The 21609-nt window shown below is 39.9% G+C and overlaps 1 protein-coding gene across 1 annotated transcript in view; it reads left to right on the top strand.

Moving 5' to 3' along the window:
* Positions 1 to 21609, top strand: part of KIAA1549 (KIAA1549 ortholog) — a 145368-nt gene that overhangs the window by 108143 nt on the left and 15616 nt on the right. Inside the window, exons 11-13 of the mRNA XM_086468085.1 lie at positions 11233 to 11435; positions 14788 to 14912; positions 20518 to 20723. Coding sequence (XP_086324211.1) covers positions 11233 to 11435; positions 14788 to 14912; positions 20518 to 20723 — 534 coding nt within the window. The remainder of the gene's footprint in view (positions 1 to 11232; positions 11436 to 14787; positions 14913 to 20517; positions 20724 to 21609) is intronic.

Genomic DNA, 21609 nt, shown 5'->3' with positions numbered 1-21609 from the left:
TGCAGCTAACCTGCTTTGGTCCCTTATCTGGTCTGTGGACACCCCTTTAGACTATTTGGATCACAGTCCCTCACTTGTGACAGTCAATAATAGCATATTTCGCACTTCAACAGGCATAGCTGTGTTGAAAAATATTCAGATCCTGTGATGACGACCCACAGAAGTACTCAAGATTGCATCCATGTTGACGTGCCATAGCAGCCCTGAAGCTAGGCTTGAGTCTAGATTTACTGCTTGTCCCCACCCTCAAGGCCAGGTCACTCTCAAAGATAATACAGATAATAGCAAGGATAGTATTTCTTCTAAGGTGACGATATGAGCAGGGTAGACTGTATTCTCCATCTGTCCTTCTTGCAGACAGCATGGGGTAAGGGTCCTTCTTAAAATAATGTTATCTTCTGCAAAGAATATAGAGAGAGGGCCTGAACTCAGGCAATACTAAGGGATGTTTTACTTCTGCATAGCCTCAGAAGTCTGCTACTTCAGTGAATATAAACATAAATATGTAGGAAAGAAAACTTTTGTGGGAATTGATGCTAGCAAAACCGGGTTCGAAGAGGAAGTAATAAAAAAAAAAAAAGTGGATCTAGAAGAGACTGTGATTAGCTAATCCATCCCTCTGCCTCAAAGCAGGATTAACAATACCTAAAAAATATTAGGTTACCTTTTCCATTCTGGACATTAGATGGTAAAATGTGCTTAGATCAAAGTTATTTGGACCCTTTTTAAACAGGGAGTTAAGGAAGCAGGTCAGAGCAGCATTTCTATGCAAGATTCATTGGTCTATGCAAGGATAATTCTTTTCAAGAGATGGAACTAAGATATTTAAAAGGCACATCAAGTATTCATGACTTGTTCTGTAAGATGTAGCATCCTACTGGAAATTTACCGTGATGTGATCTAGGTTGTTGCACTGGATAAAGATGTCTTTGCCTTTAGAAGTAAAAAGATGCATGGGTGGCATTTTTAAATTACAGAATTTTCTCTCTTGACATTGCCTGTATCCACCACAACGTTGTCGCAACCTGAGCTTTTTTTCTTGCAAAGAAGCTGTGCCTTTTGTGGGCAATTGAACTTTTGCCATGGGTTATTTTTCTTCTTGATGAAAAAATGGGTAAATGTCTTTAATGCCCAAACCATCATTATTCTGCTCTGTACTGGACTACAGATGTGTTTGTGTGAAAACATTGTCAACCCCTTTCCTCTTCTCCAGAGAACAAAAAAAACCATTCTACATAATATCTGTAATAGAAACAGCGTTGGCGATATTTCTTTCTCTATGGAGATCCAAAAATTAAAATGGGAATCTGGATCAGTAGGGATTTCACTTCCCCTGCTGTGTACAAGCATTTAGAGAAAAAAGTCAAATCCCTTGCTAGAACTTTTCAAAGGTATTTTCAGCTCTAGACAGTTATTCAGGGAAAGGCTCCCTGCCCCAGTGATGAGAATCTGACACCTGTGGACAAGCTCGTCGATGGTTTATTTAGAAGGTCTTGGATGTTCTCCTGTAAATGCTGGGCATGCTGAAGTCATTGCCTTTGCAGTGCTAACTTTTGAGTGACTTGCTCGGTTCCTAGGTTTTCCAAGTTTTTCCTAAAACCCTGGGGGGGAAAAGCCTACTTCTCCAGCCAGAAGCCGCTCCTCTATGGAGTCCTCTGCATGTCACTGTGGGTCTTAAAGGCTGAATATGTCTCCCTGTGTGTTTACGTGTGAGAGAGGTGGGGTGGGTCGATCTCCACAAAGCAGTGGAGAAAGCATACCGTACTGCACCTTCTCCTTGAATGGTAGCACAGATAGTGCCAGAGCTGAAGGGCTGCCAATTTGTGTTGTGTGCCAGCAAACCTCAGCTAATGTGTAATCACCTGGGGACTGTTACCAGCCCTTGCATGTCTGCTCTAATCTGCGCTGCTTCTGACAGCCAGGCAGACCTCCGTGTGTCGCTCACAGCTACAGGTAATGAGTCACGCGTTCTGCAAGATGTCTGAGAGAGGTTTGTGTGGATTTTTATTTTTCCCCCCAAGCAGGGATATCTGATATCCAAATCTCATGTGTCAGGTGTAACTTTACACCTCTGAATTGAGAGTTTTGCTTATTATTGCGTATTCTGTAGACTATCTCGTGGATGTTTCCAGGATCAAAGAGGCCAGCCCTGCTGGAGGCTAAATACTAGGCTTCTGCTCCTGATATAAAGAGTTCCTGTGATATTTTGACATCCTCTAATGCTTTTGTTCATCTATATAATGTCAAGGCAACAGTTCTGCATTGCAAAATAATTCAAGTCAAAGGAGACTCATGTTAAGAAAGGCAGCTGACACCAATCTTATAAAAACTACTTGAAAACTGACATGAGTTTCTGCAAAAGATTCATGACTGTGTCTACTGTTTGCATAACAAATATCATTCAATTCTAATAGCAACCTTGACTAACTGTTGAAATTGTTGTCTTTTTGGAATTGGCATACAGGTTCTGCTTCAGAATCAATAGCTGGATTCTAACAAGGAACACAGTATTCAACATCTTAATTACTTCTCAACAATACATTTATCTTGTGGCAATTCCTCTGCAAGAGCTCTTTTGTAGGAACTCTTCTGTAATGAGGATTAACAATTTACAGATTGTAGAAATAAAATACCACATTTAGAGATACTGTTTATACTGATAGATATATAAAGGAAAGTGTCTCCACCTACTTTTCTACAAGCATTTGAGTGGCTGTCTTAGGTCAGACCAAAAGGCCAACTAGCCCAGGTGCCGAAAGCAAAAGCCTGTAGAAGGGGAGAAGAACAGGGCCGGTACCTGTGATGCTTTGCCTTGAGTAACTCTTCAGCTTCTAGTTATTTGTGTCTCGGGAACTTTCTCTAGAAGGGATGATATTTAGTAACGCTCAACAGATTTCTTTTCCGTGAGCTTGTCCAGTCCTTCTAAAGCGATCTGAGCTGCTGGCAGGGATTTCCACAGCATGTTATATGAAGGACCATGTCATCTTGTTTCATCTTGCTTTTATCCTGCCATCTTTTTGTTTTCTGTGATGCCCCCTGCTCCTTGTATTGGAAAGGGGAGGGTGAACAGCTGATTCCTAAGCACTTGCTCCTTGCCAATTCTAACTTTACAGATCTCTGTTATATTCCCATCTCCATTATCTCTTTTTCCAGACAGAGGAGTCCCAGGTTTTTTATCTCTTCTTTTGAACTGGCCTTTGGACCAACTGCTAGCCTTTGAGAAGGCTGAACAATTTCTAAATCTTTTCCATCCTTTTTGAGAGGGATACTAGAACTGAATATGCTATTCAAAATATAGGTGACTCATGAATTTGTAGTGTGACTTATGATGGCTACTTTTGAAAATGAATTAAACAAAAAGAATCCATTTTCAAAATACGGATAAGCTTTATACCATCCTAAAGATAATAGACCACCGAGACTACATTAATACTGGGGAAATTAATTCTGTCTTTCCTAGCAAAAGATGATAGAGAGTCTACTGTAGAATTTAGCTATACTGGGAACAAGGAAATGGGCCTTAAAAATAAAGTCATTGTTGCCTAAGGTTTTAACATTGCTGCTCACTTTTAACTTCATTTCAGCAAGCAGATGATTTCTGCAGTATATGTGAATACACTTTTGTTCTGTGTGCATTAAACCCTTTCTAGATATATAAATATGCTTGAGTCACTGAGCCCAACAAAATACCAGCACAAAAATTAATTAAAATTGCTGACCTAAGCTGTATCTTAAAAGTCTGTAGCACTTTTATTATTATTTGCAGAGAGGAAGTGCTTCTGGACTGAGTTGTATACGTTCTCTGTCCAGATGGTGAGAGCCATGTTGTGAATGTATTCTTTTGCTTCACAAGTTGACAAAAGAATTTCTTTTTTTTTTTTTTTCTTTATTTTTAATGTCTTGTGCTACCTCACTTAGAGGTTGCAGATGATGTCAGAGTGTGTATATGGCCTTGGAGGAGTAATTGTTTGACATAACTTCTGGACAAAAGACTGAGACACAGCAGTGACCTGTTTATCCTATGAAGTTGGTGATCTTTTTCTAACTTACTTCTGACACTTTCATCCAACCAGTGTGCAAAGGAACCTCACCAAACCGTGATTAAGATAGTATCCACCCTGCGGCATTCCTGTCTGAGAAGAAAGGCTAAAACTGTGTGTGATTCAGACACAAAATTTTGCCTGTTACAGCAGTTATCTCAGCAGCCTGTAGGCATATATATACTCAGAGTTATGGACTTTCAACAACATGATCCCTCTTGTATTTTGTGAAATTTACTGAGCTGTCATGGTAGTATTAGTGTGGCAGGAAGAAATGCACAAAGGAGAAGAGGAGGGATGATGAAAATTCGTGATAAGAACCTGTCTTAAGAAAATATTTCGGAACAGGTGTCTTGAGAATTTCAGGCTTTATAAAGTTTTGTAAGTTTGGGGGTTTCTTTATTTGTTTTTGATCCTACTCCAGGAGCAAAATTCCTGAGGTGGTATTTTTTTTGTGAGATTCCTGCTTCACTTACTATTTGTATGGTGGTGAGAAGTAAACCACAGCTTTGACTGTTCAGAGGAGGGAAGGACCAGAGGCTGTACACTAGCTTGTTCTGCTTTTCCGTGCCAGTATTTGGTATACTATGTGCTAATTTTCCCTGACTTGATGGCAGAAACCTGTGCAACTATAATAAGCATGTTTCTTCTCCACAAGGACATGTTTGCTCAACTGCTTTATGTGTTCCCGGTAATGGTGATAGTTGACAAAAGTGCTGTTGATGACAAATGTGAGATGTAATTTGTATAAAGAGGTGCTTGGTCTGAGATGAGAAAACGGACAGCTTTTTATACATACAACCCCTTTTTTGGCCCTCAGATCTCAAAATCCTGCTTATTTTTGAGATGGGACTTGCCAAAGAAGGTGTGACGCTGCTGTAATGGGAGGGTGATGGCATCCTACCTAAGATAGTGAATTGCCATTCCGCATACACTTCTTTTTATGTACATACATGGCAAGGGAAGGTATGTAAATCGAATTAGAAACCTTTTTTGTTTTGGTGTTTAAAAAAATTTCACAGAATCACAGAATATTAGGGATTGGAAGGGACCTCGAAAGATCATCTAGTCCAACCCCCCTGCCACAGCAGGACCGCCCAGAGTAGGTCACACAGAAACACGTCCAGGCAGGTTTTGAATGTCTGCAGAGAAGGAGACTCTACAACCTTCTGGGCAGCCTGTTCCAGTGCTCTGTCACCCTCACAGGGAAAAAGTTTTTCCTTATGTTAATGTGGAACCTCCTATGCTCCAGCTTGCACCCGTTGCCCCTTGTCCTGTCATTGGACATCACCGAGAAGAGCCTGGCTCCATCCTCCTGACACTCGCCCTTTACGTATTTATAAACATTGATGAGGTCACCCCTCAGTCTTCTCTTCTCCAAGATAAAGAGACCCAGCTCCCTCAGCCTTTCATCATAAGGGAGATGTTCCACCCCCTTAATCATCTCTGTGGCTCTGCGCTGGACTCTTTCAAGCAGCTCCCTGTCTTTCTTGGACTGAGGGGCCCAGAACTGGACACACTATTCCAGATGCGATCCCACCAAGACAGAGTAGAGGGGAAGGAGAACCTCTCTTGACCTACTGACCACAGCCCTTCTGATACATCCCAGGATGCCATTGGCCTTCTTGGCCACGAGGGCACATGGCTGGCTCATGGTCATCCTGCTGTCCACCAGGACTCCCTTTCACCTATGCTACTCTCTAAAGGGTCAGTCCCCAACCCATACTGGTACATGGGGTTGTTCTTTCCCAGATGCAAGACTCTACACTTGCCTTTGTTGTATTTTGTAAACCAGCAGCAGTGAAGTATCCATCTGCACATTTCTCAGTGATGCGTAGTATTTTTTTAAAGTAGACTGGGAAAGAGTTATGGCACAAGTTGGTTGCATCATATCCCATTTCATAGGGAAATTGTGTCAATGGCACAAAAAGACCTTGAAAAATACAAATGGATCTTTTTTCAGTGTTTTGAGGGAGGCTATGGAGATGGAACTCTGCTTTTATGTGGTCTTCTAATATGCTTTTTTCATCAACAAAAGTTTCTTGTGTCTTAACTCAGATATGCATTATTGTTACTGAATCGTATGTATAATTTGTATGCATACTTTACAGGCAGTCCCTGGCTATGATCCCAAAGGGGTTTTGTTGAAGGAGAGCAATGTAAACAAAAATACAGAGGGTATATTTACATGCATAAGGGATAGGAATGGTATTAGAAGAATGGGCTGAATAGGAAAATGACACTGAGAAAGGTGAACATGCCTCAGTACTTATTGGTAGGTGTTTTAATATCTCATGGAGCAGTCACTGCAAACAATATGGATGAATGATCCCTGTGGGAGGGAGAAGTAGGCAACAACTTGGATGGGATAGTAGAAGCATGGTGAAAAAAATGAGTCAAAATTAACAAGACCCTAGCAAGAACACTAGCACCTGCAAATAATTGTCCTTACCCGTGCATCATGAGAGTACTGCTGTGAATTTACACTACATTATGCTGTGGTGCCCTGGGAGCAGAGAGAAGGGTTTGGTGGTGTGAATTTCAGACTGTGGAAGGCAGTTTGTGATGTTTAGTAGCTTTAAGCCATCCTAAATCAGACTGACTTATATCTTCAACCCACATTGATTTTAAGAACACTGATTTTCATTGCCTTGCTGTGTTTAAACTAGTAGACTTGAAAACTTTTTTTTCTGTGAAGTTTCTTTATCCTGGCATTTTTGTAGCATTCCGTGTGCTAGCATGTTAGTAAGGTCAGCAGGACTTCTTTACAGGGTTCCCTGCCCTGTTCATACGTTATGTGTCAACACTGAAGTATTATTTTAAAAATCATGCTTAGCTCCCTTGTTTCTTTAGAAATGTCTTTTTAACAACCTCTGCTCAATGCATCTATCTCTAAAAGGCTCAAGGCAAGACTGTGGTATAAAATCAATAGAAAATTGTCTTAATACATTATTCTTCATATTATGTCCAAATTCAAATGCCACTTGTAGAAACTACAGGAAGAATACTGAGTAAGTGTATTTCTTCTCTTCTGCTTGCTGCTGAAATTATTCACTGACCTTTGTATGCAGTATTTGCTTTCTTGAGAAAACAGATTGTTGACATTCCTGGTGTGTCTCTGCATCTAGCAAAACAATATATTGACAACCATGTTATATTTTTGTGGCTTGAACAGTACTGAAACTATTAGCTGCTTTTATGGAATAAGTCTTGATGGAGGTGCACAGACTTTGTAGGCTTCTGCAGAAATGATTTGACTTTTGTACAAATTGAGCTTCAAATATTTTTTTTTCCTTCAGTGTGTAACAATAGAATTAAAGTGCTATCTTGACTTACCAATTTGAAATCGTCTTCCCCTTAGATTTCAGCAGGGTTTGCATTTGTATAATAATGTAATGCTTTATGAATACAGTAGTTTAGGCGTGTTCATTTTGGTGGTAGGCTTCAGAGCAGTTTATCTTTTCCCTTTCACAAATGTGTAAAGATACAAAACAAATTAAAACCATATGCACAAACACATATACATATATGCATACAGTCTCTCACACTATTTGTATGTTCGCTAGAGCTGGTAGTGCCAACTTAAGCTTTTTTAGTAGGAGATACCTAGAAATGTTCTTATTTGACTGTACAGAACTCTGCAAGACTTGAATCATTCAAGATGACATTTTCCATTCAAGTATCAGTTTCGTACAGAATGTGTTTTACGATGAAAATAAGAGCTTGTTCTTTCAAAGAACAAGGTTAAGAGAAAATAGAGTGCTCTGTCCAAATTTTAAAAATTGTTTTGGAGAAGCTTTAGTGCATATTCTCAGCTTTTGGGGGTGCAGGGTGGGGAAAGAAAGGAAACAGGACCAGAAGGTTTTTTTGTGTAACCGAAATGCTTTTGCTGATTCTATGGGGAATTGCCCATTTCTGACTAAGTTTTAAACCTTTGGGAAAACGTTTGCATGGGATTGACAGAGACTTGTTAGAGGTTTACCAGTTAAATTCTTCTAGGGTTACACCTGTTCTGCGAGTATGAGCTCTGTAGAGTTGTACCTTAAAAGAGAGTTTTTTCTCTGTTGCTGTACTCAGAGGTTGTTATGAGGCCAGGTGCAGTGAGCCTCAGGTTCTTGGATAGTGTAAACTGGAACTGGCAGCTGGCAGGTAGAGAGAGAGAGGGGCAAGAGGGTGGGATGGAGAGACTGGTTCTGCCTGACAGGGAAGACTAAGACCAGATGAGGAGTTTACCTGGATGCAACTGTAGGAGAACAGAGCCACAGGTTCTGTGGTGCCTGGAGTGAGTGCTTCTTGAGGCCTGGGGTGGGGATACCTGAGATTTGCCAGTCCTCTGCCAGCAAGTGTCCATGAAATACATTGGCAAAGTCTCAGCCACCCTAGCTGCAGATGTGCATAAAAGAATACATCCTTTCTCTTCTTACATCCCCTCCTTTTATTACGTGTTTGCCAGCTTCTGCATGAAATGAGTATCCTGGTTCTACAAATAACATTCTTGTATTCTACCCAACTTTGACTAATAGCAGAAGCCCAGCCTATACCAAGGATCCATCAGGGTGGGAGAGAGCAAGAGGATTCCTGTGAAATAATTGAATTTATGATGTTGTAACTCAAGACTTTATTGCAATGCCTATCCATGAGAGGATCCTGTTGTGATTGTTCAGACAATCTTAACTGTGCCATTTCTTATAGTGTGAGTGCTTGTCTTTGCAATACTAACAGTCTTTTTAATTCAGCTTCTGTGTGGTCTCTCTGCAGATAAACATGTGTGCATACATATGCTGTGGCGTATGTACATGTACACATAAATATATCTGCTTCTGTAACTGTGCTTAGATGAGAAGTTATGTTAAGACTGTGCCTAGGAATAAGACTATTCAAAGTTAAAAGATTAAAAATTTGTATTTTTGAGTGTTGCTTTAGTCCCTAGAGGGTTTACAAATGCAGAGTGCTAGAGCTAACTCTTAAGGTATGTTGAAATGCGTGCTTCAGACATGCGGCAATCTTAATAAAACCATAGCAGTAATTCCAATATTACTAGAATGTTCGTCTCTTCAGTTGTCCTTGCCCATGCTACCCATCGCACTATTCAAAAAGCAGTAGTAACTTTCAGGTCAAGTCAAGGGTGCTTAGGAAAGTGTAGAGCATACCAAATTTCTTTGTGAAAAAATTGTGCCCAGCACATGGTGAAGACTCTCATTATCTTTAGAGCAAAGGGAGCTGGAGGCAGTGAAGAGGAATATAGTGAAATAGAGGAAGTGATCATCAGGGATCAGCAACAGGGCTGTACAGGCGTGAGGGTGGAGTATGAAAGGGTTAGAAGGAGGGAAGCAAACCACCGAAGGGGTCAAAGGAAGAGTATCGTGCGCAGGAATATCTTCAAAGGGAACAGGCATGATGTCAAACAGACCAGAGGTGGAGGTGGGGTAGCTAAGAGGAGTTTCAGTAATCAAAGTGCTGCAAGCTGGCATTGTAATTCTGACTGCGGAAATGAAAAGTTCTTCCTCAGGAGTATTTGGGGGTGGGAAGACATGGAGTGTCAGGGTGTTTTTTTTAAGCAAGCAAGATCCTGAAGACAGTGTTTCAACTCTGAAAGGGTGGGAGTTTCAGGGAGGGTTCACTAGGTGGCTGTGACTCAAAAAAGGGAAAACCAGTTACACCTTCACCTGGTCTAGCTCAACAGTGCCTTTTTGCATCAGTGGTTGCAGTCATTTACATAAATTCAGTAATTGAATCACCCATAATGCTGAAGTGAAGGGACTGTTGTAAAGCCCAAGAAAAATGGAGTATAGTGGAAGACATCCAGATCTGTTCAAATAAGAAGCTTACTCATTTTGTGAGAAATGAACTCCAAAGCCTCAACCATTCAGATAGTGGTTGGATTTTACAGGAGAGCTTTTATTGCCATCTACTGGGCTAAATAGGCAGTTTGCTATACTACAACATCCTTTCTAAGAACCATTTGGAAAATGTTTGCTTACTGAGAAAATATTTTGAAGAGATTGTTTCACAATATTCCTTAGGCAAGCTTATCTTTGGCATGATATCAGACGAGTCTGTTTGTAGTTACGTTGGCATGCCAGGCTTTATGAAAGGGGGTTCATTTAAACATCTGGAACCTGACGCACCCATAAATGCGCTCCAACACACGCTTCACTTTGCAGGAAATCAGCTCTAGGAACACACAGAGGGTTTTGTGTGTGTGCTGTGCAGTGGGTATGTGTGCATGCACTTTGAAAACTGGAGCCGTCAACATTTCTCTCTACTTTCAACTTCCAAACTACATAAAATTGAGCAGGACTCGAAGAAAAACTTTCTCTTAATTAATTCTTCAGAGTTTCTAATTACTCCAAAGCCCCAGAAAATCAGCAGGAGAGCTTGAAACTTGAAGGCTTGATTAAATTAAGTCTGAATCAAGTCATTGACAAGGTGAGATTAGCTTTTTTTATAAATACAGTTATGAAAATGAAAGGCCCAGTTCTGTGTCTTTCTCAAGCAAGACACCCATTGAATCCATAATCCCTTAATAAGATCTCTAGGATAAGTATCTAATCTCTCTAAACTCCCAAGCCTTTTGTTTATTTTTTCTGTCTATTCAGTATGAAATTCCTAAGAGCTAGATTTTCAGTTCTTTCCTGGAGGCATCCATGGTGGCTGAAAAGTCATTGCCAGGTTGCTGTATAACTCAGATCTGCAAAATATTTATCTTTCATCAGGTGAACTAGGTGTTTGTACAGCCTCTCCCAGACTCCTGCAGATTTGGGGAGCTCAAACTGTAGATGAGCAGTGACATTATTCAAATTATTTAAGCTCACTTCACTCATTTTGACTGAAAGAAATGGAAAGATGACTGTCGGAGTACACAGGTGTCTATGGCCTTGCATGCACAAGTATGCACAAAGCTCCTCACCCAATGATTAAATGTGAAGAAATAGCCAGAAAAGATGTAGCAGCAGCAAGGCTTTTTTTTAATGAGATTTGCTGATTTGGAGTTTTAAACTGTGTGTCATATACTGAAGATGATAGAATTGTGGTAGTTTTATTTTTCTTTTCCCTGCAGCTGTCATTCGTTCCTGAGACTACCATAGCCTGCTCATCCTCCTAGTGGACATTGTTTGTAGATCTTAACCAAAGCCTTCGTACTTATTGTCACTCACGGTCCCTGTTTTTTGTCTTTGTTCTTCTTTCACAGCTACAAGCCCCCAGTGTGAAAGGCTTTGATTTTGCTAAGCAGCATCTAGGCCAGCACAATAAAGATGATGTCCTGATTATCCACGAGCCAGCTCCTTTACCAGGACCTATTAAGGATACCACCCCATCTGAAAATGGAGATGTGCCCAGCCCCAAATCCAAAACTTCCTCAAAGCCTTCAAAGACTGTTCGACACAGAGGGAGGTCGGTTCACAGAGATAAAACGAATTGTAGTAGATGACAGTTTATTAATGGCTGGTGATTACTGTATTTTTAGGGCAATTTCAGTGGAAAGAACTGTTCCAGAGCTCTGGGGCTTGTGTTTTCTAGTGGGCTGTCATTTATGCCTCACTACTCATTAGTACAAGGTTGTGAGAATGTAGTGTCCATTTTCCTCTTAAAGGCAGCACGCTCCAGTTAAGAGGGGTATTTAAAACAGTACTAGGTTGGCTGGAGTCAAGTCATTACTTGTTTAGTGGAAACACCAGGTGTATGTTTCCTGATACATTCTCTGTGTAGTGATCTCTTAACTATTAAGGCAATGGGTAGTTAAAAACAAATGAAAGCCATTGATGAATAGCAGTGTGTTTTCAGTAATATTAATAGTGGTCAATACATGTATGATACGTTGGAATTTCCAGAAACAAGCAGTATCTCCAAAATTCAGGGAAGTTGCATGAGTGTTTTTATTTGTGGTTATCTGGTTGCTCTCATAGTAAACCAGCTTTGGTCAGGAAGAGGAGTGATAATTTACAGCTGTGCAAGTGGGAAAGTGTCTGTCAACCTTTAGCAGTAATTTCCCAACCTTTTCCAATAATCAAATTGTATGAATGTGTTTTGCAGGAGAGGGTTGTGTTTGTAGGATAGGTGCTGTAACAGAGCTATGCAGTAAAGAAGGATCTGTGCATTAAAAAAAAATTTTAAAAAGGAGGTATTAGGTGGGGAAAAAATGGAGCCCTGAGGAAAGGAGTGCTATGATGAGTCACAAACAGCTCCTGACTGCAGAGCTTCTCTGTGCTCCATGTTCCAGTAATTCTTCTTCTCCCTTCCTCTCATATTTTTATACTCCTTTGTTTCTAGCTCTGCATTCCCTGTGCTTTTACCTATGTGCTATTGCACAGTGAGAGGAAAAAAAAAAGCAACCAAGGGCAAAGTTGAATGAGCTTAGAAAGAAACTAACAGTGGTTCTGACTGAGCTGCAGGTCTCTGTGACACAGTTTGCTCCTCTGCTCAACCTTCTGTGCTTCCTCGAAAGCCCCAGTTGTCCCAAGATCCTTGCTTCACCTTCCCCACGTGGGCTTTGTACAGCTCAGTTTCCACCTTCCCACCTTCCCAGATGCTGAGCCTGTCTTCCTAACTCACTGTAGGCCTTGCAAGTACTAGACTACCAGTGGTACTGTTGAAGGTGGGCAAAATTGGAAAATTATGCAAGAAAAATTAGCGAACTTGTTTTGGTGTACCTTAAAACAAATTCATATAAATCAGAAGGACAAGTGTTTCTGTGTTTCTTTTTAAAAGTTCAAAGGTGCCCGAAGTTGGAGATGATACTTAGGGGGAGGTGAAGGTATCTATTCACATGCACATAAGTATAAAGGAAATTTAAACTTGAGGCTGTTACTGAATTTTATCTAGAACAAATCAGAAAATGAAGCAGGAAAAATTTTCGGAAGCCAACATTTTAATGCTTCCCCTGAAGACAACAATGAATCATTGATCAAATTTGGAACAAAGTTATTTCTTAATATTATCTAAATTCAAACACTTCAAAATGTTTTCAAAACAGAATTTCCTTCCTCTCCCTCATCCTCCCTTAAGAGCACATCTCCCTTTAGGCTTAACTATGGAGATGTTACCATCATCTCCCTAACGTGCTGATACGCCCATGTCAGCTTGAGATTTAAAACATTTATTCCCGAAGGCAGAAGTTGAAACGTGAAATGATAGCTTAGTGTGTTATGTTGGTTTTAGCTGTTTTCTGTTTTGTGAGGAAAGACAGAACTCAGTTCATCACAGTGCAATTCAGGACTGTATGTTGCCTGCCAGGAAACACAGTGGTGATATGCGTACATGTTCTGTATCTGTAAAAACAACAAACAAGAAAAGCAACTGAGTTCAGAAAGCACAGCATCTCTGGGCTCCAGCTGAGAGTTGGACCTGTTGTTTTGGCTTGAGAGGATACAATGGCATATTCCTCAGCACTTATAAAGAATGACTGATGTTGAGTCAGCGCTATTTATGTTCCTATCTATTATGACAATTTAGATATGTTTTTATGTATTGTGGTAGACTGAGGAAAGAGTATGAAGGAATACAAAGCACAGTGAGGTGAAACAGAAAGTCAGTAGCAGGTCTGGAAACTGAACTCTAGCCTTATAATCTGCTGAACCAAGACAAAGGTGATGTGGACAATAGCTCTACCCACACTCTCCAGCTTAGAAAACAGGAAAAGATGCACTGGTGCAAATCTGTAAAATCATTAAGAACCATTTCCCCTTTTTTCCCCTGCCTTTTTTTTTTTTTTAATTGGGATGTGACTTACTAGCATTACAGTCCTGCAGAAAAAAGTGAAAGACAGAGTTCAATTAACAGTGCGTTGTTCAGGGAGGAGAAAAAAGGGAGTTGAATTCGGAGCATTGCCTGCTGCAAGGAGTAGGTTTAACTTTCAGTGAACTTGTCTGGCTGGGTATAGTTATCCTTGTCTGTGTGCTTCAGGCAGGTTGATGTTTAGCCTCAGTAACTAGTTCAGATACCCGTCTAGCCCAAGCAAATCTTGCACTTATCAAGGTTAACGCACAGACACATGCACACTTGCAGTGATTAACTCCCTGCAGGAATAGAATATGAATGTTCACAAGACAAAACGGCACTTAGAGACACTATCACAAAGGCTGATCCCATATGAAAAGACAGGGTTTGGTGTCAGCTGGGCGGCAGTGTACGCCCTCTATTTTCGCCATTTCTATAGTATCTGAATAATTTTACAGCTGAAGTATACTCTTGGGGGAAATCGCAGTATTTCTTTATATTTTTCTTTAATTGCCCACAAAAATTATGGACAGTGAGACTAATTTGTAGGTAACGAATGTTTTTTAAGAATCTCAAGACTGCGTGGGATAAATACATAAAAGTAGCGTATTTGAATGGCCCTACGCTTAACTGGTCAGGAAAATACTCACATGGACTTGTAGTGTTAGTGAGAAAACACCAAGTTAGCAAGTCTGAATATTAGACTAATTACCTGTCCACATATCTTATTTCTAATATAATTCTTTTCTGTCTGAAAAGTAAACTGCTACTTATGAATGCAGTGTTTTCTTGAAGTGTATTTGAAAGATTAGTTAATAATCTTGACACATGAATCCTGTTGCAGTCAGTTTTCACACACAACAGTAACATCATGGCAATGAATATCTAACTGTGATAATTTATTATAAATTTACTTATAAACAGAGGAAAATATTAGCAGTCTTCACAGGATTCTTTGCATATGAGAACTGTGGCCCTTTGCAAACTTATGGTATGTGTTGGTTTGTTTGGTTTTTAATGTTTGTGGCAGAGTTTCTCCATCAGATGCTGACTCCACAGCAAGTGAACAATCCAGTGGGAGAGAGACAGGAGAAGAAACTGCAAGACCATCAACTGTTGCAAACGAGGGCAAACCACGCAGAGCAGTGAAGAAGGGTTTGTCACTTTTATTTTATTGTGTGCACTAGCAGTATTTTTCTCAGGTTGAAGAGTTACTCTAGTGCTGTAGCTTTTCCAAAGTCATCTTTGGCTGTTAGTTTTTCTGGTTTGTGTCACAGAAAATTTTCTTCCTTTCTTTTTTGGTCGAGTTTCTTCTATTGGAACTGAAGATCTACACATTCCTTTCATTCCAGCAAGCTTTTGAAACTAATGGCTTTCCTCCTTTTCTCTCCCACACAACCCTGGCAAACCTCTTTCCATGTGGGCCTAATTGTGACTCTCGTGGTAGCAATCTTGCAGACAGTTCCATGGGCAGTAGAGGTCACAGCAGGACTTGATACAGAGTGGGTATATGTCTGTAACTTCAAAAAAGTGAGATTAGAACAAAAGGGCGACCAGAGAGGTAGAAGTTTTACAAATAAATTCTAATTCAGACATCAAAATGCCTTCATGATTGTGCTTTAGCAAGATGAAAATCCAGTGCTAATATGTTAATAACAGTGAAATTTTTTTGTAAAGAACCATTTTCCTTTCAGTTAAAGTGCCAGCATTTGTCATGGAGGTACCTTAAGGTACATTTCTTTCCTCATTGAAAAGTTGATAAAACACAGCAAACCCACTTTCATTTTTTAATTAAAGCGTTCTTTTAAATTCTTTTACTGTTTAAAAGTGTGTGGTTAGCTGTGCCTACACAAACACTGCGTTTTTTCCAAGAGCCTTTTGGGTTTAGATGGCTTGCTCCTTGCTTGAAGTTTTAGTTACCAGATCTTTGCCTTAAATCACGGGAGTCTTCCTAGAGAAAATTCTGATACTGAGTGAGTAACAGAGTTTGTGATATCTCCATCTGTTCTTAATACACATGGCCTTGATGGCAGCAGAAACTAAGAAGAAAATACTGATCACATTGTGAGCAGTCTCTTTGGTATATTGAATGTTTTTTCACATACTTTGTGAAATATCAGCTGAGATGTAAAGGTGACTGCTGAGAAACAGTGAAATTCAGATCATAGCAGACAATCTTCAGGTTTTGCTTATGTTGAAGAAGTGAGATTGAGGAATATGTAAGATAGTTTATATAAACTGCTAGCGCTTGGGTGGCTAAACAGCAAGTTAAATAATGTATGATTCTTAAACTTTCATAATGTGGACTCCTCCTGGGAGAGCAAAGGTGATGGAGCAGGCTTTCTTCTGTAACGATCACGTAAGAAAACAAAGCACAGGATCTGCTAATGTGACTAGGAAGTTATACTTCATCATAATTCAGCAGGCAGCGTATGCTGTATGTACTTTACACAATTTACAAAAAGAAGGTACTGTACTGATGCTATCTATATATGTTATCAATGCCTTAAGTTTGCTTTAAGGACCAGAAATCATGCCGAAACAAATACATAGGAAAGCAATTATGCTATGACAGAACTCATCTCAGGATCGTTTATGAGTTGCTCCAACCTATCTGACTTCAATTCTGTTGCCCTGATTTAGTGATCTCCCATTTCTGCTGACTTGGGAGCTCCATTTTTGTCTCTTCGTTTTCCATCTGGCTCAAAACTTTATGTACAGTTCAATATTTCCTTTTGGTGTAGAAGCGTTAGGTATTGCTGCGTCTGAATTATCTGGCAAAGGCACCATGGATATTGTGTAAAAAGTGTCCTTCTTACCTATCATGCCCTTACTCGATCAAATATAGGTCTTTATTCAACATTTGGTGCCTCTAGTTTGGTAATCATAGGGACTATTGTTTGCATTCAGAATTGGAGACACTGTCTGCAGAGAGCTCGCTCTCTGTTAAATGGCAGATTCAGCTTCCTTTTTGTGCAGCTGAGCCTTGGCAGTTTGATCCAAGTTTATGCATTTCATTCAAAAGTAAATGCAGTCCTCTTACTGCCGTTTTTTTTTCCAGTTGCCATTCCAGCTGAATTATTTGTAATAATTACTGTGTTGTCTCTTCTTTTTCCTTTATGTTGTCAGGAGCAAACAGAGTGGGTAAGTAACCAGAGCTCGTAGTTGAGTACAAATGTGAATGGAGGTGCTGGGGTAGCTGCAATTATATCTTAAGGATGGAAGGATTTGTTTTCTGAGTCTAAAAAACCAAAATTGCTTTTAAGCTATTGAAGTATAAAAAATTCTCAATAACACCAATTATAGTCATCCAATTTAGGCACATTTTTCTAATTTCCTCTCAATTCTTTCAAATTATTGAGGAAAACATCACTGTGAAAGAAGCAAAACTGAGGCAGCTGTTGGTCCTGAAACTAGCTTTGTATAAACAAGTTAGAGATATTGTTAGAGTTAGTGTCTTTACTGGAAGCTAGAGACAAACGCAGCCTACCTGCAAAGAAGCACAAATATTTTCTCATGAACTAGTGTTTTTCTGGTCAGGGCTAAGACTTGGCAAAGATGAGGCAGGAGAAAGTTGACACTGTCTTTGATAATGCATGCCATACCTAGTGATAAATTAAGGATGGTGTCCTCTAATAGCATTTTCCATCTTCTGATAGTAGAGAAGGATGGGTATAATGCTGACTATGATGCTTTCCATTGTTGGGCTTGTACAAGTAACTAATGAGTCATCAGAGGCATCCTGGGGACGTAACCTACTGGGATACAAGGAAACAGTGTGAAATTTATCTGAAACTGCATACTCTGGCATGATTCGAATACCAGTGGATCAGTGGAAGATTCTCATTGGTGTTACCTGATTTTGGATTAGGCTTTGTGCACCTTGGTCGCTGTGTCTCTTTTTATTTCAAGAAGGTGCAGGAAGCAATAGCCTTCCTCTATCTCCAACTGTATTGGGTTTAGTATGAAGTCATAGCTTCCTGCAGAGCAATTAATTTTCCTGACATGTACTGTTAGGACAAGGGGTAATAGCTGGAAACGGGGAGAGGGCAGGTTTAGACTAGATATAAGAAAGCAGTTCTTCACCCGGAGGGCAGTGAGACACTGGAACAGGTTGCCTAGGGAAGTTGTTGATGTCACCTCCCTGGCAGTGTTCAAGACCAGGTTGGATGGTCTAGTGAGAGGTGCCCCTGCCATGGCAGGGAGGTTGGAACTAGATGATCTTTGAGGTCCCTTCCAACCCAAACCATTCTATGATATGATTCTATGATATGATATTTCAGTTCAATTAGTAGTTTCAACCCAGGGAACAGTGATGAACTTGATCCTGACATGTGACCTGTATGCACGAGTTGTTTTAAAAGTGTCTTGTCCAGTATTTGGGTATTAATTCCTCTCCATTATTTTTCAGCCTCAGATGTCTAGTCTGAGATCAAAATTTCATTCTTATAGTGCTGATAGCTTTATAAGGCAGATTTTCTAACCATAGACAATAGTGTAATGTAAGAACTTTGAAATGAGAAACCATTCTTATTCCCTCTGTCAAAACTTCTAAAGGAGCTTATTCAAGTGTAGTATGTGTACAGCACTGTGCAGTTCCTGGCTTTCTTATCTACTTTACTATACTTCCATCTTGTTTTGTGTTTATAGACACATTCAGTGCATGCACACAGAGAGGATTTAAAGGTCAGATGCAGCTTACAGGTTGTCTGTGTGTGCGCGCATCTTTTCTGCAAAGAGAGTAACATATGGTGTTACTGTAGAGCCTTACCAAAATTTGACAGTGGGACTTTTGGACAGTTTTACAAAATGAGTTTAAGAACCATTTCAGCTAAGAGGGCTCTGCCAAACACTTGTTTATGTGTGCAAAAGGAGAGGTTATGGATGAAATTGTAAAGATTCAAAGTTGAATGCTCACCATAATTGAATATATTTGACCTTGCTAACCAAGTAATATGAAAATAACCTAAAAATTTTGTATTGGAGATCAGGGAGCTTTGAGAGCTGCTGTTAGACTGGAAAGGATGGAAAAAGTGATTAATATATGGGGAAAACAGGAATGATGATGCAGAAGTTCAGATTTCCATTGTGCTACAGGATTGTTCTGAGGGATTCACACTGACTGCTTAATATATCTCGTGCCCCTCTCTGTGAGAGGTAATGCTTGCATGCTTTTAAGAAATGCGTGAAGATGGGGCTGTGAAGATGACAAATTGTAAAGATCACATAAATAGCTACAGAAGAGAGTTGGATATATTTCATTTAGGCTCTGTGTCTTGCAAAACATTTGGGACACAGAGATCTTGAGTGGAACAGTTTACCTTCTTTTTAAGGACGCTTATACAGGAAAGATCAATGCATACCATTTACAAATGTGTACATTTGACAATGCATTGATCAAGTTCGAGAAATATGAAAAATAAGAATTTTGCTTAGCTTCTGGCTAGATTGCTTTCCAGCCCAAAAGTAATGTGAATGTAATAGTGTACCATACCTTCACTATCCTGCTCCCTTTTTGTGCTAGGAGATGGAAGCAAAGGAGCACATTATCTACTGTGACCTTCTACATCAGATAGCATTCACTCTGCTTCTGAACCGTGTACTTTATTACGAGCACATGTTGCAAATGGACCAGAGCAGTGGCTGTTTTCTTTTCCTTCTTATCTATTGGAGTTGGGTCAGGTTGATCAACAATTGATTCTGTGTCGGAATCAAATCAGATTCTCCTTCTGATTTGAATCTGAGAACCACAGCCCATTATTAGAAGTCTGTGCAAGGATGTGGAACTACGTCCCTCTACTCTGTTGTGTTCCTCTGTAAGAAGAGTCTTAAATCTTAATCTCTTATTGCTTATATTTCACGGTGAAAAGCAGCTTGAGAATTTGTGGTGTTTCTATGTGGACAAGATAAAAGATGATATTGCAAGTCTTCAGTAGTTTTTGCAAGCCCAATCAACAGTTCTTCTGGTAGGCTTAGCTCCAGCAAAAAATACTCCAATATATGCTTAACTGCAAACCACTGGGGTGATCCTGCAGAGTTCAAGTATTTTGAGGGAGATGACCCATTTCTGTTGAAGTGATTAACTGTTGGCAGGACCAGGGCCACAACTTTCATGTATATTGGTTTCTGTAATGTCTTTTGCTGATTGTATTTGAGTTGATTTAACCTCTTCAGCAAATTACGATGTGGCAATATTTGTGCAGCTTGCTTATTACCGTGTGAAATGTTTATCCTGTCACAGGGAAGAAAACAGTGCTTTGAAAGCTTTCATCAGTAAAACCTCTGTAAAATTCTTTGTGCTTTGTGTGGATTTCTAAGGGTTTTTTTTGTTTAGTTCATATATCACTCCTATCACTGAAGAACTGCGTTTTACAGCTGGGACATCTTTTATTGCTCTTTGAACCTCCATTTGAGGAATTTGCATCTCCTTAAGTACTGATAATAAGAAGCATTAACAGTATGTACTTGAACAGCTTTTTATGGAATAAAGTAGATTGAGATTTTGGGGGTTTGCAAATGCCAAGAGGATTGATTTACAGAAATAAAGAATGACAGCTCACCTTCTGGAAATATGGAAAAATGTTTATAATTTGCAAACCACTGGGTAAACTTGTGTGCTAAATGTGAATCAGCTGGAAGGCCTATAGGGCAAATTAAACACAGATGGAAAACATGGCATCGTCTTGTAGCATAGCATCTGTAGAGCTTAACATTTGACTGAGATAGTCCTAGCAACACTACTCTGTTTTTGGTGATTTAGGACCTCCTCAGACCAGCAGTGGAAATGAGCAGCACTCCTCGGCCTCTATCTTTGAACATGTGGATAGGATGTCACGTTCCTCAGATGCCAGCAGGCGAGTCCCAAGCAAAATCCAGCTGATTGCTATGCAACCGATGGCAGCACCTCCAGTTCAGAACTCAGTGCTTTCTGATCGAGTAGCAGAGACCAACAAAATTAACAAAGAGGTATTTTTAAAATGTCTTGAATGTTTGTGGACGACTGTATGCCCAGCCAAGAGGGAAGTGAGAAGTATCCAGTTTCTTTTTATCAGGAGTTCCTCCTTAGTTCCTGAGGAGCTGAATTTTGAGAAGTTACAGGAATAATCCTGTTTTCATCCAGAGAGATAATTTGGCCTGTTTTTAAGAGATACCTAAACCAAAACTTAAACATTGAGAGGGGAGCAAATTTGGTGGTCAACTTTTGTTACCATCCTTTTACTAGTCAGCAGGACACAACTTATGAGAGTTGTGTTAATTAATCTGTGAGAACTGGAATGTCTGGCCCACCTTGGTTTTCACTCTACACCATTCTTTTGACTTCAGCAACTCAGGATGTGGGTTATACAAACATATCTCAAGACATTCTGGGGTGTGAATTTGCAGCACGTTTGTTGCTTCCAACTTCTGATGTGTTTACCTGACTGTAAACATACAGAAACTTCCTGATGTCTCTGAGGCTCAGGTTATTGTAAGCAGAATATGAACATGCCTGGGGCATTAGGCGAGAAGGTAATGTGCTGTAAAACCACATCATACACTGCCTGACAGTACCAGGTACCAGTAAGATGGCATCTCCTCGTAATTCAGAGTGGAAGATTACTGAAACCTTTAACTTAACTGTGTTAAGATACTGTGTTTCTGAGTACCTTACAGAAGACAGGTTACAGAACCACAATCTGATTATATGGGCAGAAGACATCTAACTCTAAATGTGAAGAGTATGTCTGGCTTGGGTCCCTTTTATGCTTTTTTGCAATTTTCATGAGAGAATACACAAAAATAAATTTTTATTTGGTATTTAATTCGCTGCTGCAGATGTGTTGCAGAACAAGTCCAGCACAGGCAGAGCAGC

Source organism: Leptosomus discolor, chromosome 1 (genome assembly GCF_034619465.1).
Source record: "Leptosomus discolor isolate bLepDis1 chromosome 1, bLepDis1.hap2, whole genome shotgun sequence".
In the NCBI taxonomy this organism is placed as follows: Eukaryota; Metazoa; Chordata; class Aves; order Leptosomiformes; family Leptosomidae; genus Leptosomus; species Leptosomus discolor.
This window is presented reverse-complemented; position numbering and strand designations above follow the sequence as displayed.